Raw genomic sequence first — 13,765 nt, 5'->3', positions numbered from 1 at the left:
TTCTGCCTGCACCAACCCTTCTTGCCTGCCTAAATCCCATCCAAATCTGCCACCAGAAAAAAAACCCTAACGGGCGTTTTTCCTGTCCCCTCCCAAGATTTTGAGTCAAATTTAAGTCAGCATTTCAAACCAATTATTTAACTAAATATATTAAGTGCAAATGACAGAAACATGACAAACTATTGACGTCAATGTCACTTCAACAGAGGAAAAACGAATGAGAATATATAAGAAATGACTGTGGAAATAAACTTGACCTGACACATAAGAGACTGTCGCCAATACAGCACTTAGCCTCAAGGTTGCAACCCCAACATATCAGATAACTTTTCTTTGATACCCACCAAATACAATGTGTTTGCTATAAATGATAGGTGAACACCGTCTGGCCTGAATTTGAAAACCAGCCTTGCCAACATCCTCATGGGCTAACCAACTTATCCCATTATTAGATAAACTATGCAGCTCCCTATTGACCTTTCTCCTGGCTCTGTCAACTGCGGAGAACTCATCAACACCACTCCACACCCTCCTTGGTACCAGAGCGGTTAAAATCACTTTTGTGGCAGGCCAAGACTTGATGATTCTTTCTAAGTCAGTTTATATCTCAATAAGGAGACCCAGGCCCGAAAGATGCACCAATTTGTTTTCATGTAAAATGAATAAGTAGTATGTCAGGGCATGGTTTAGAAGAAAATACCTTGTTTAACAATGGCAACAATTGACCACAACGCATGCCACTTTTTCCCCACTAATCAATCTTGATGTCCTCAAAGCTAAAGCCTAGGTTAACTCCATAATGGTTTTGTTCAGCCTGTACACTTGCCCACTTAATAAACGAGTGTCCGATACTCCAGACGCTTGCCATGGATGCCGGACGGGTCAACAGGGCACCTAAAAAGAAAAAGATGTTGGAAGGCCAAAATAGATCTATAAATTTAAATCTCCAACATACTTTAAACAGCAATTAGATGTCCAGCAGCCTAGACAGTTCTAACAGCTTCTGAGGCCGCGGCTATTCTAAAAGAATGTATACTAAATTCCAAAGGGTTAAGACCCAAGATACGTAAAGCTTTCCGTATAACTGCTAACATTTGGAAAGCTGTTAAATTAGAACGATCCTGGTGCTGGAAAACAAATTCTCGTGAATATGCGTTTGCTGCCCTAAATTTTAACAAAGCTTACCTTTTTGATCAGTTTTTGAGTATCCCAATAAAATACGTAGAGATTGCTTTGTGGTTGAAACATTAGAGGCTTTTAACCCCTGAGAGGTTGACTTACCCAATAACTCTGAGATCCTAAAGGCCCCAAAAAAATTAACCATAACATGCAAAGTTTGAAGAACAAAAATTAAAAATGGGAATAGCAAATTCTTTGTAAAATTGTTATTATGTTGCCCAGTATGGAAAAAGATATAGGCTTTCTCAATTAAGTACAGTGCTTCTTTATTTTATACCAACCTTGTAAAATTCTCCTACCCAGTTCTCCTAAAGATGGATCATACCCCCAAAAACACTTACCATAGAAAGAAACGCCTGACAGTTTCCCAGCAGTTGTATTGGCGTATATATTTCTATCAATATTGTCCAACACAAACTGCAAGATATCAGTGTTACGATTTATACAAACTAATTCATCATTGCTGTGACAGCAGCACCCAGATGTAGGAATTCAGCCCAAGCTCTTCTGTAAGTTAATTGTGCACTGTCAGCAAGAGAGTGTTCAACTAATTGCTGTATCTTTAATCTGCTAGCTCCCATACCTCTTCAGGGCTCTGAGTTTTCAATTGGGACTGCTCTGGGTGCCAAACCACAGAATCTCTGCCACTGGGAACGAGATAACACATCTGCTATATTCTTATCCAAACCTGGGACATTTTTTACTCTAATCGTTACATTGAACATCAGGCAAACAAGAATTAATCTCTGAAATAATTTTAGCAAACGTTTTTCTTTGGCCTTTTGACCATTGACCAGGTCAACCACAGTTTTGTTGTCCACATGAAAAGAACAGTTTTGTTTGCCAACTATGTGCCCCAAATGGCCAATGCTACAATCAGGAAAAATGAATTTAAAAAATGCTATAATACTCTTTTCTTTAATCCACTTCTCTGGCCAGGTTTCAGCATACCACTTGCCTTCCCAGAAAAGCCCAAAGCCATTGGCCCCTGATGCATCAGATTAAATCTGAATTGACCATGAACATTTTTCGTCAGCCAGTTCTTTGCAGTACTCCAGTACTAAGTCATCAGATATATTTATCAGCTTCTGTTCTGGTACCCATGCCTGCCTCATTGCTCTTCCCATGAGTATCTCATGGGGACTCAAGCCGGTGTTTCTGTCTGGGCCGCTTCTGAGTACCATCAGAACAAGAGGTAAAGCAGCAGGCCATTCTAATCGAGTAGATTCATATATCTTTCCCAATCTTGACTTGATTGTGCCATCCAGTTGTTCTACCACTCCAGAAGCCTCTGCGCGATATGCATAGTGCAGCCTTTGTTCAATTTTAAATGCTTCACAGATTAGACGTATTATTTCCTCTGTCTGATTCAATAGTTACTGGAAAACAGAAACGAGGAATGAGTTCCTTCAGTAGTAATTCAGCTACAGTGATGCTATCATTTCTGCGAATAGGGTAAGCTTCCACCCATTTTAAAAACAGGCAGACAATGACAAGGACGTACTTCAGTCCTCGGCAAGGGGGTAACTGACTAAAATTAATCTGTAATCGAATGAAGGAACCTTATGCCTTTCCAATTTTTCCTGGTAACACTACAGTTTTCTTTCTGGGATTCATTTGCTGGCAAATTAAGCACCTATGGCAAAGACTCTCTGCTACGTTCCTGAACCTTGCATTGAACCAAGATTGTCTGAACAACCTAATCATGGCATCCCGCCCTAGGTGGGAATCTCCATGGTATATCCTAGCCATAGGAGCAAGCATACAGTCTGGTAACACAGGCCTACCATCAAGGTAAACAATGACACCATCTTCAGCCCTTCTCTGACAACCTATCTTTTCCCACTCATCCATTTCTTTTTGTTCTGCATCATTTTGCAAATCTCTCACTTCCTCCCATGTTTTCACTCTTCCAGGCCACATATGTTCGCAGCTCTTTCCACATTTATCACTTTTCTTGTTTATTGACATTTTATGTTTGGCACAGTGTTGGGCTAGTTGGTCAGCATATTGGTTATCTGCTGTCACTTTGTGGTTGCCAGATTGGTGAGCAGCACACTTGACCACAACCACTGTTTCTGGTAATTGGATTGCTTTTAGCAAGTCTTTAACATAATTTCCATTTTTAATAGGAGTACCTGATGAAGTCAGAAACTCTCTTTGCATGCACAACCTCATAGCCGTACTGACTATCAGTATAATTAGTTACTTTCAAATTGTTTCCAAATTTGCAAGCCCTTGCCAATGCAAATTATTTGGCTACTTGTGCAGACTTGACATCCGGTAAATAGGATGCTTCAACTGGACCCCGTAAGGTACATACAGAATATGTAGCACTCAATCCTCCTTCCTCATGTCGCATGCATGAACCATCTACAAATAGCTCATGTTCTGAATTTATTAATGGCTCTTCTCTTATGTCTTGGCGACGTTTGGTACAGTACTCTGTAAGGTCAATACAATTATGTTCGATTTCATTTTTGACTTCTGCAAAATGTAAATCAGGCAATAACGTTGCTGGGCTCAGAATGTTACACCTAGCAATGGTCACATTTGCTGTACCTAGAAGGATTCGCTCATACTTAGTCAGCCGACTTGGAGTTAGTAATAATAATACTAATAATACAGCATTTTGTAAAGCGCGAACAGCTACCTCACAAGGAGGTGTCCCGGAGCTAGGAAGAACACAGTTGACCAGGCTAAAGTAAGGGAGCTTAACGTGGTTGGGTAAAGAGCCAGGTCTTTAGCAACCGCTTGAAGCAGGGTTCAGAGGGGGCTTGCTGAATTGCTGGGCGCAGGGTGTTCCATAACGTTGCAACATTTGCCGAAAAGGTTCGACCCCCCAATCGAGCCCTTTTTGCTCGTGGGACGACAAGTTGAACACGGCAATTGGAACGAAGCGCACAGGCCTGGAAGTATCTCGGGAGTCGGGTTTTCAAATACTTAGGACAGGTGCCAAACAGGGATCGGAATGTAAGTGCCTTAAATTTGATTCTTCTGGCAACTGGAAGCCAGTGCAGTGATCGCAGAGACGGAGAGACTGAATGCTTAAAAGGAATCCGCAGTAACAGTCTCGCAGCCGCATTTTGGACCAACTGAAGTTTTTGAGTCAGGTATTTAGGTAGGCCCAGATAGAGTCCGTTGGCGTAATCCAGCCTGGATGTTACTGTGGCATGGATTACGGTTTTCCGACAACTCTCAGGGAGAAGTCTCAGAATCTTACGGAGATTCCTCAGCTTACTCAAACAGCAACCGACTACTTGTTGAATATGCGGGGTGAAGGACAGGCTGTTATCCCACCCCACTTCAAGATTTTTTGCCGTGAGGCTAGGTGAGGGGGCTTGGCCCATCTATGCTGGCCACCATAGCTCTGAGGGTGGAGGGGGGCCTTTACCAAAGAAGATCACTTCTGTTTTATTAGCGTTTAATTTTAATTTGTTCGTGTTCATCCAACAGGCCACATCTTGGAGACAGCCCTTGAGGCTCGAGAAGGATTCCTGCGACACCTCTGAATATGGAAAAACCAACTGGGTGTCATCGGCATACGAGATTGCCTTGACACCCCAATTGGCAATCAACGTAAAGAGAGGAGCGAGGTAGATGTTGAACAAGAGGGGGCTGAGTGCCGACCCCTGCGAGATGCCACAGCTGAGGACTTTGGGTGTTGAAGAAATAGTCCCTAGTGCCAACTTCTGTGTTCTCTGGGACAGATACGAGTGTATCCAACCCAATGCTTTGTCACAGATGCCTATCTCAGCCAGTGGTATCAAGAGTCTAGCGTGATCAACCGTGTCGAAGGCGGCCGACAGATCTGAGTTTTGGTTCTCGTTAACAAAATCACAACTGCATGTGGAACATGCGCAGTTACTGGATGTCCCATAATAATGGACTCATTTTGCTCAAGACTCATGCAAGTTGCAGCTACTGCTTTCAGACATCCTGGCAAGGCAGATGCCACTTGATCCAGTGTGGAAGAAAAATATGCCACAGGACGTCTCATTAGACCATGGGTCTGGGTCAGAACTGAAAGTGCTCAATTGTCTCGTGTATCACAAACGATGCAAAATCTTTTGAGTAGTCAGGCATTCCTAATGCTGGAGCTGAAAACAAACAATCTTGTAATTTCAAGAAAGACAACATGCTTTTGTCATCCCATTCTACTGGGTCCTTTGCTCTTTTCTTTGTCATTTGTGTCAATGGTTTTGCTAGGACTACAAATCCCACAATCCACTGCCTGCAGAAACCTACTACTCCAAGAAACATTCTGATTTATTTTTGTGTTTGAGGTAGATCCATATTTCGAATTATTCTGATTATTTCTGATGTAACTCTTCTGAAACCTCTCTCTATCTGGTACCCCAGATATTTCACTAATGTGGTACAAAATTGCACTTTTTCAGGTTATACTTTGTGTCCGCCTTCATCTAAATGATTCAGTAAAGCAATGGTATTAACAACACAGTCATTTCGAGTTTTAGACACCACCAGTAAGTCGTCTATGTACTGTACCAAAACCGAATGTCTGGGCAGTATTAAAGATTCAAGGCACTTTTTCAAAATCTGATTAAAGATCGATGGGCTTTCTGTGTACCCCTGAGAGACACGTTCCAAACGTACACATGGTCGTCGAATTTGAACGAGAAAAGATATTTGCTATCTGGATGTAATGGAATGGAGAAAAATGTGTGACATAAATCAATTACAGTACGGTCTAGCGCTAGGACGCCCACGGGTAGCCACACGCTTTATAAATCCACTTCCAATTCCAATTCCAATTCCATAGTGAACCAACCTGCTGCCTACGGTATTTAATACAGAATCACAGCAGGATTTGGCACAACTGGACAACATTGGACAACAATTTTATTAATTTTGCGGAGGTCTTGTACGACCATGTACTTTCCGCTCAGTTTGTTTATGCCAATTATGGGTGAACTACATGGACTGCTCATTATTTCTTGCAAAATACCTGCTTCAACTAGACGCTTTATTTCTATTGCAACACCTGCTTTTATTTCTGGTCTCATTTTATACTGTTGAATATTCGGGTAAACTGCACCTTCTTTAACTGTCACTTTTATTGGATAAACATTTGCCATGAATCCTACATCCTTTCCTGTGAAATCCCACACATTAGGATTTACCTTATGCTGTAATTCTCTTGGTAAGTCTTCTAGAGTCAACTTTTTATTTTCAGTTTCCTGTTTTGCTAACATTAATTTATAAACCCCATCTTCATTTGGGGTTTGAATTTCAACACCACTTGGGGTGCAACATATAGGGCAATTCATTTTACACAGCAAGTCTCTACCTAACAGGTTTACTGGACTGGAATTGCACACAACAAATGTGTGCATTTCTTTAAAATTACCTATTCTGACTTCCATTCGTTCTGTAACTGGGATACTAATTTGTTTATTAGAAACGCCCACTACTTGGATTGCTTCTCCCCAGAGGGATAAGTTTGAAGCGTCTGCTGCTCTCACAGTAGAACGGGTAGCACCAGTGTCCAATAAAAAGGTAACATCATTTCCTTCAACTTTCCCTTCAATGTATGGACCTGACTGATCTACCGGCAAGGATGCGACAAGTACGCACTCCTCGTCCTCCCCTCTCAGGCACCGTCAGAAACAGTCCTCATCAAAATATGAGTCACTCAAAAGAAATTGTGGTGTCACTGTATCCCTTTTACCACTTCCTTTCCAAGTTGTATTATCCACACTATATGTGGCTTGACTCCAGAATTTGGCATAGGCGCTAGTGGTAACTGGTTCTGTTTTACCAGCTGCTGCTGTTTTCTGGACACCTCATTCTGCGTCTGTGAATTCAATTTGTTAGTGTGCATATTATTATTCAGCACAGCCTTACACTCGTTCTTCCAATGCCCCAATTTTCCGCACCCGTGACACGGGAACTTCTTCTTGGCCTCATCTCTATTGAATTTTCCCCTTGGCTTACCCCCACTTCCATCTCCTTGGGTCAGATTATTTTTCATTTGGCTTTATTGGAGTTCTTGTTGCTCTGCTAGATTTACTTGTGCCCACATTAGCTTTTCTTCCAAATTATTGTCTAACTCATCTCCACAGTATTTTGCATATTTTAAAATTTGATCTATCGGTTTGGCCTGCCAACAGATTTTATGATCTTTAATCATTTTCGAAATTTCTGGTTTTAATCCAGACACAAACCAGTAAATAAAATGTTTCAGGTCTTTTGTATCGATACTTTTCAAGCCACTTTACTGCTTGAATACCTGTAAAAGGTGCTCATAGTATGCATGTACTGATTCATCCTTATTCTGGGTGGTTCTGTCTATTCTTATCCGATCTGTGATATAACCTGTCGGGACCAAGGGACATGCACATAACCTCCTCCTGGCACTTCTCTCATCGGGCATAATTATTCTACCTTTTCTGGTTCTTTTAATACATATTCTGATACAGTGGTTTTCGCTTGGTCTTCTTCCTTTTTCTTTCTCCATCTAGCTTTCCACCTTTCTAAATCACCCCATTTTTGCAATAGTGATAATAGCTCTTTAATTTGCAATTTTTGTCCTTGACCTTTGTCAGAAAATTCAGCTCGATAAGGTTTCTGCAACACTTTAGATTTACCAATATCAATTCCCATTTCAGAGGCCAAACCCGTTAATTTTTCATGAAATGTTTTTGTATTTTGGGTGATACTTCGACATATAAACAATAATTCATCTTTAATGTATTTAATCTGTCAAATCCCAAATTTCCATCAAGCAATTCTTCCAATTCAACTCTTAATTTAAAGATATCCAATGGTTGTTGTTTTGGCTTTTCTACCTCTCAGGACCATCTCTCAATTTCTTCTGGTGTAACTACAGTAGTACTTCTTGTACCTGAGGATGTTTCCATTCGCACCTCTCTAGAACTTGTAGGTGTAGTTTTTCTGGCTGAGTTACTTACCAGTTCTCTTATGGATAAATCCATCAGAGAAATTTCTGACTCACGTTCACTTGCTTGATCATCCACTAATATAGTCTCTTTTCTTGGCTGCACTACAAGTGTAGTCAGAACGGGAAGTCTAGGACTATTCTGTTTATCTCCGTATAAGGGAACAACAGGACCTATGGTCACTGGAATTGCTAAGGCTCCGGGGCTTGTATTAAACTGTGTAATTTTCTGAATTAATTAATTTCTCTGCTTATTTATTGCTGCTGGTTCCTTTTCCTGTAACACTTTTTCTAATGAAGTCTCATGTATTACTTGCGGAACCAAAGGTGGTTTCAAGAACGGAGCACCAGGATTAACTGTACTTGGTTCCTCATTATAAGGTGGTGGATTTTTCATTATCAAGGCTTCTGTAACCTCAGCGGAGGACTCATCCATCATTTAATTATTAAAAAAGGCCAAAGGCTCGGTCAAAAATGCCATAAAAGGCACGGAAAATAAAGTGCTGCTGAGTACCTGCCTCAGGGGTCCTCCAACTGACAAATAATTAGAATGCCGCATTTGAAAACGCTATGTTCTAAAGCAGGCGCATTGCCTGCCCACGCTGGCTCTGTGCCATTCCATCGGCCCAAAGCAGCCCGGGGGTGGACTTCTTTGAATGCCACCCCCAGCCCCCTAGTGTCAGGAGAGGTAGCTGAGTCCCATTCTGGGAGCATAGAAATAGGTGCTATTAGAGCATCAGGATGTCGTCCAGAAAAAAGGAAAGGTAGGCAAAAAGTGTAATCTTCATTGTGCGACAAACAAAGGGGTTGATTATGATTGCGGTGATTCCGCATCATCCGGGCCGGTGGAAGCCACCGCCGGCCCGGAGGATGCAAAATCACTGCTGCGGACCTTTAAAACACCCACCGCCAGATTATGATGGTGGTGGGATCAACGGCGGATGGCAGGTCCGTCTGCCGCTGATCCACGGAGTGTTGGCCGCAATGGTGGTGGTGTCTGCATGACACCGCCAGCCAAATTACCATGAGTCTGGAAACATTCTTTTCCACGGCGGATTTACCGCCGTGGAAAAGCATGTGGACAATAGCTTCTGGGGGGCCCTTGCGGGCCCCCAGGGTGTCGGAGGGTGGGGGTGCACATGGGGGGTACCTATGGTACCCCCAGCATTTGCATGTACAAGGCGGCGGGCACCGCGCAGTGTCTGCCTTTTTGTGCATGCAAATGGAAAGCATGCATATTTACCCTTTCAGCGGGTGCTGCGTAAAGCAGCACCCACCGCAATGTTAAATATACAGGATGTGACCGCCAGGGTGGCGGTCACATCCTAATTCGCACGGAGGGACCGCCGCTGCCCCTGCGGATGGTCCCTCCACCTCGGGGGTGGCGGACGGACTCTGGTCAGTCTGCCATCCTAATTGGCCCCTAAGTACGGCTAAACAGGAATATTTTCAAATGGTGATCCCCAGTCCGGCGGACATCTTTACAGTGATCATCTATTGAGTTTAGAACTTAACGCTTGCCTTTGTTGGTTACACTGTACAACTTCTCTCTTTTTTACTTTAAAGATAATCTATTGAGTTTACACTGTAAAGCCTGCCTTTGCATATATTGTAACGCTGCTTCCTTTACACTCGAATGATCATCTTTTGAATTTACACGGTAAAGCTCGCATTTGTTGTATACAATGTAAAGTTGCTCTAAGTTCCTTACACTCTGAAGCTGATCTCTAACATTTACACTGTAAATCTTACATCATAAAGCTGTTTTATGTTCTCTACACTCTAACCTGATCTATGGAGTTGCCGTTGTAAAGCACACCTATGTTGTTTGCAGCAGGACGAAACTCTTATTGTTAAACCCTCAAGCAGACCATCTGTTTTACCAGTACAATATGTTGCTTTCACCATAAAGATCCCCTCTGTTCCTCTACGATGTATTATAAAGTAGGGAGGTCTTGGATAAACTATTGCACTTTTCTGTTCTTGTGCAATAACACGTTAGAAATGATGATCAAAGTGCTTATTTCACATCTGCTTTCCTTGACTCAGTATTTCTCTTTCTGTTTGTAGGACTTCGAATCCCTGAGGAAGACCTGGGCTCCTAATTATAACGAATCTCGGTGAAAGGATGTCTGCTAACTATCAGCAAGAGACAGATTGTGATAACACTGACATGAAGATGTTATGATAAGATCAACATAAATTGATTATTGCCCCAATGTAACTAGAAGTCAGGGGGTACAGCTGGTAGGGTAAGACTGGGGATATAGGCCAGTTAGAAATAATTCCTTATTTGATTTCCTTTTTTCCTGCATAGATTATAATGCTCAATTCTGCACTCTAACACCCCGCTCAGCCCTTGTCCAATCATAGATCAGCAAATGTGTTCACTACAGCCTCACAATGGAAAGCATGTTGATAATTAAACTTGATCCTGCTCCATCTTGTCTATGCTCCTTTTTGAATGAAATGCTAAACCTAGAAGCCAGCCCCAACACAGAATGGCATTAGATCACCCTAAACTTAGTTCAACCGCAGGACACTGATTATGTTTTCTGTTTACTTTAGAAATCAAATATTTACAAAAGAGCAGTGCATTCCTGAATTGCGCATGCATAAATGAATACCCTAAAAAAGCAAAACACTTATTATTCTTCTGTCTCTCTCTCTCATATCAAAATTACAGTTCTACAAATATGACAGCTCCTGAAATACATACCACTCTTATCAAAATTAATATAACAAGTGATACATGAAGCCAAGGTCATGCAAATTCTGTTCTAGTCTTGCTGATATGTAGGATGGCGGCCAGTGAGAGTTAGGCTGATCAGAGGTGTCTTTTGGGTGTCTGTTAGGAGAGCCAGCTATTTAGGTATACAGGTCTGGTGTTGTGAAGGGCCTTGTATGCATGGGTGAGGAGTTTGAAGGTTATTCTTCTTTCAACTGGAAGCCAGAGGTGGTCGCAGAGGTGTTGGGTGAGGTGACTACGATGGGAGATGTCAAGGATAAGTGTTCTGGACAGTCTGAAGTTTCCTGTTGATTCCAGCATGGACATGGTGTCTGTAGTCCAGTTTGCTGCTGATGAGTGCGTGCGTGACAGATTTTCTGGATTCAAATAGGATCCATCTTAATGTAAATGTAAATGTAAATGTCTTTGTACTTGTATAGCGCACAGCTACCCGCAGTGGGTTTCCCGGTGCTTGTATGAATACCGCAAGGGAACCCTTCCTGGCTTTCCCTGTGAAGTATCCACTCCTGGGCACCCCCATGGTGCAGACCAGGCATCCCTTGCGTTGTGGGGGCCGTTGTAGAGACTAAGCAAGCTATTGCCCAGAGTTGCAGCGTGGGACTCATGATCACAATAGGCACTAAGGCGAGAATATCCAGTCAGGGGAATTAATGGAAAGGGGCGACCACTCGGTCCCCCCGAACGTATGGTGGAGTACCCCGATCCCCCCGGGAAGCCATTTTGGGCGGGAGGCGCGTCTCGGCTGGTATGCCCTTAGCGGCGTAGCCGGGGCGCGCTTCTTCCCGCCCAAGTGTGGGTTGTCCTAGACACTGAAGCCGTCAGCCACGCCCCTGGAGGCGGGAGGAGGCGGGTTTACGCCCGCCCAGAGAAGAATAAAAGGAGCAACAATCCAAGGAAGCATCCTCCTGTTCCTGTGCTCTGAAGCTGCACCTCCTCGCTGCACGTGAGCTCGAGACGGAACGAAGAGCCAATTTTGAAATTTGTAATTACTCTCTTTTCTCTTCTAGCACTGCAGATCGCGTCCAGGATCTTTCACCTACGTGAGGAAAATGCCGGGCAAGAGAGTCGCAAAGAAGGTCAGCACCGACCAAATGCTCCGGATGTTGGTGAAAGACTATCGGTCCTGCATAATACGGCGGTGGTGCAAGCGAAGATTGGGAAAGAGGTGGCCCGGGGTCGGGTTGCGGGACCATTCGACATGCCACCAGTTCCTAATTTTGTTTGTTCACCCTTGGGAGTGGTCCCCAAGAAGGACCCGGGTGAGTTTAGACTGATACATAATTTGTCAGCTCCGAGAGGTCTGTCAGTTAATGATGCGATAGACCCGGAGGTTTGTTCGGTGCGGTACGCATCCTTCGATGATGCAGTCGCCATGTTGAATCGCCTGGGGCCCGGAGCGCTGATGGCCAAATCGGACATCGAGTCAGCGTTCCGGTTGCTCCCGGTACACCCAGACGATCAGCGTCTCCTGGGCTTTATGTTTCAGGGGCGCTATTACATGGATAAATGTATGCCAATGGGCTGTTCCATATCTTGTGCTTATTTTGAGAAATTCAGTTGTTTCCTGCAATGGGCATTCACAAGAATGACGGGGTTTCAGCATGTTATGCATTATCTTGACGATTTTCTGTTCCTGGGGGCTGCCGGGGATACAGAATGTGCACAGGCTTTAAAAGAATTTTGTGATCTGATGAGGCAGTTTGGTGTGCCATTGGCGCCATGTAAGACTGTGGGGCCATCAACTTCGCTCGAGTTTCTTGGAATAGAGCTCGATTCCGAAGAAGGTTGCTTCCGGTTGCCAGAAGAAAAGGTGCGGAAATTCAGGGCCTCGCTTGAGGCATGCATTAGGGAAACTAAGGTGAACTTGCATCAATTGCAGCAGACTGTGGGTCAGTTGAATTTTGCCCTTAGGATAATGCCAATGGCATGCCCTTTTTCCCGCTCGATTGCACAAGCCATGGTCGGTCTTAAAGAGGGGCACCACCGCACTAGGCTCTCGGCAGAGATTCGCCAGGACATGCGCATTTGGTTGGCATTCCTGGCGGATTTCAATGGTCGGGTTGTTTGGACCAAGCCGGCGGTGTCCTCCGAGGAGTTGGGGCTGTGGACAGATTCGGCGGGCAGTATAGGCTTTGGCGCCATATTTGGCAATCACTGGACGGCTCAAAGGTGGCCGCCATGGTGGCACAAGTGTGGGCTTACAAGTAACATTGCTTTTCTCGAACTGTTCCCTATTCTGGTGGCTTTGAAAACATGGCCTGAGGGGTTTAGGGATCACTCCGTGGTGTTCTGGTCTGATAACATGACCGTGGTTGAGTGTATCAATAGTCAGGCAGCACGATGTAAATGGATTCTGAGGTTGCTCAAAGAAATTGTTTTACTATGTATGCAATTGAACGTGCTCTTTAGAGCGAGGCATGTGCCAGGGGTGCTGAATCAGGCTGCTGATGCGCTTTCTCGTTTCCGTATGCAGGCCTTCTGGGGTTTTCTGCCCACAGCGGACCCGGTGGCGGCACCATTTCCCGAAGCTCTCTGGTCTCTCGGTGCCCCGAACTACAAAACCTCGTGGGAGAGAGTTTAGCACCCAGGACAAGGAAGGCATATGAAGGGGCGTTCCGTTCCTATTGGTCCTTTTTGGGTTCTGCTAGGAGGGAGCTTTGGGGCCAGGAGGAATTTGTCATAGAGTTTTTACTGTCATTACACAGGGCAGGCAAATTGGTGGCTACGGCCCAGAGGCATCGGGCCGCCATTTCCTTCATGGCGCGGGCCCATGGTATCCAGGATCCTACAGCGTCATTCGTAGTACAGAAAGCGCTGCGTGGGTGGCAACGCCTTGAGGGTCGCAGAGTAGATGAAAGGCACCCGATAGGTCTGGATAGGTTGGCCCTGTTACTGTCCGTACTCCCTGCAACATG

General features: G+C 44.1%; 1 protein-coding gene across 1 annotated transcript in view; it reads left to right on the top strand.

Annotated features, from left to right (window-relative positions):
- Window positions 1-10,543, top strand: part of LOC147709682 (uncharacterized) — a 435,760-nt gene extending 425,217 nt beyond the window's left edge. Inside the window, exon 18 of the mRNA XM_086926069.1 lies at window positions 10,172-10,543. Within this exon, the coding sequence (XP_086782195.1) occupies window positions 10,172-10,206 (35 nt within the window). The 3' untranslated portion in view covers window positions 10,207-10,543. The remainder of the gene's footprint in view (window positions 1-10,171) is intronic.
- Window positions 10,544-13,765: the final 3,222 nt, after the last annotated feature.

Source organism: Lissotriton vulgaris, chromosome 6, assembly GCF_964263255.1.
Source record: "Lissotriton vulgaris chromosome 6, aLisVul1.2, whole genome shotgun sequence".
Taxonomy (NCBI): Eukaryota; Metazoa; Chordata; class Amphibia; order Caudata; family Salamandridae; genus Lissotriton; species Lissotriton vulgaris.
The sequence above is the reverse complement of the archived record's forward strand: the minus strand, read 5'-3'. Positions and strand labels throughout refer to the sequence as shown.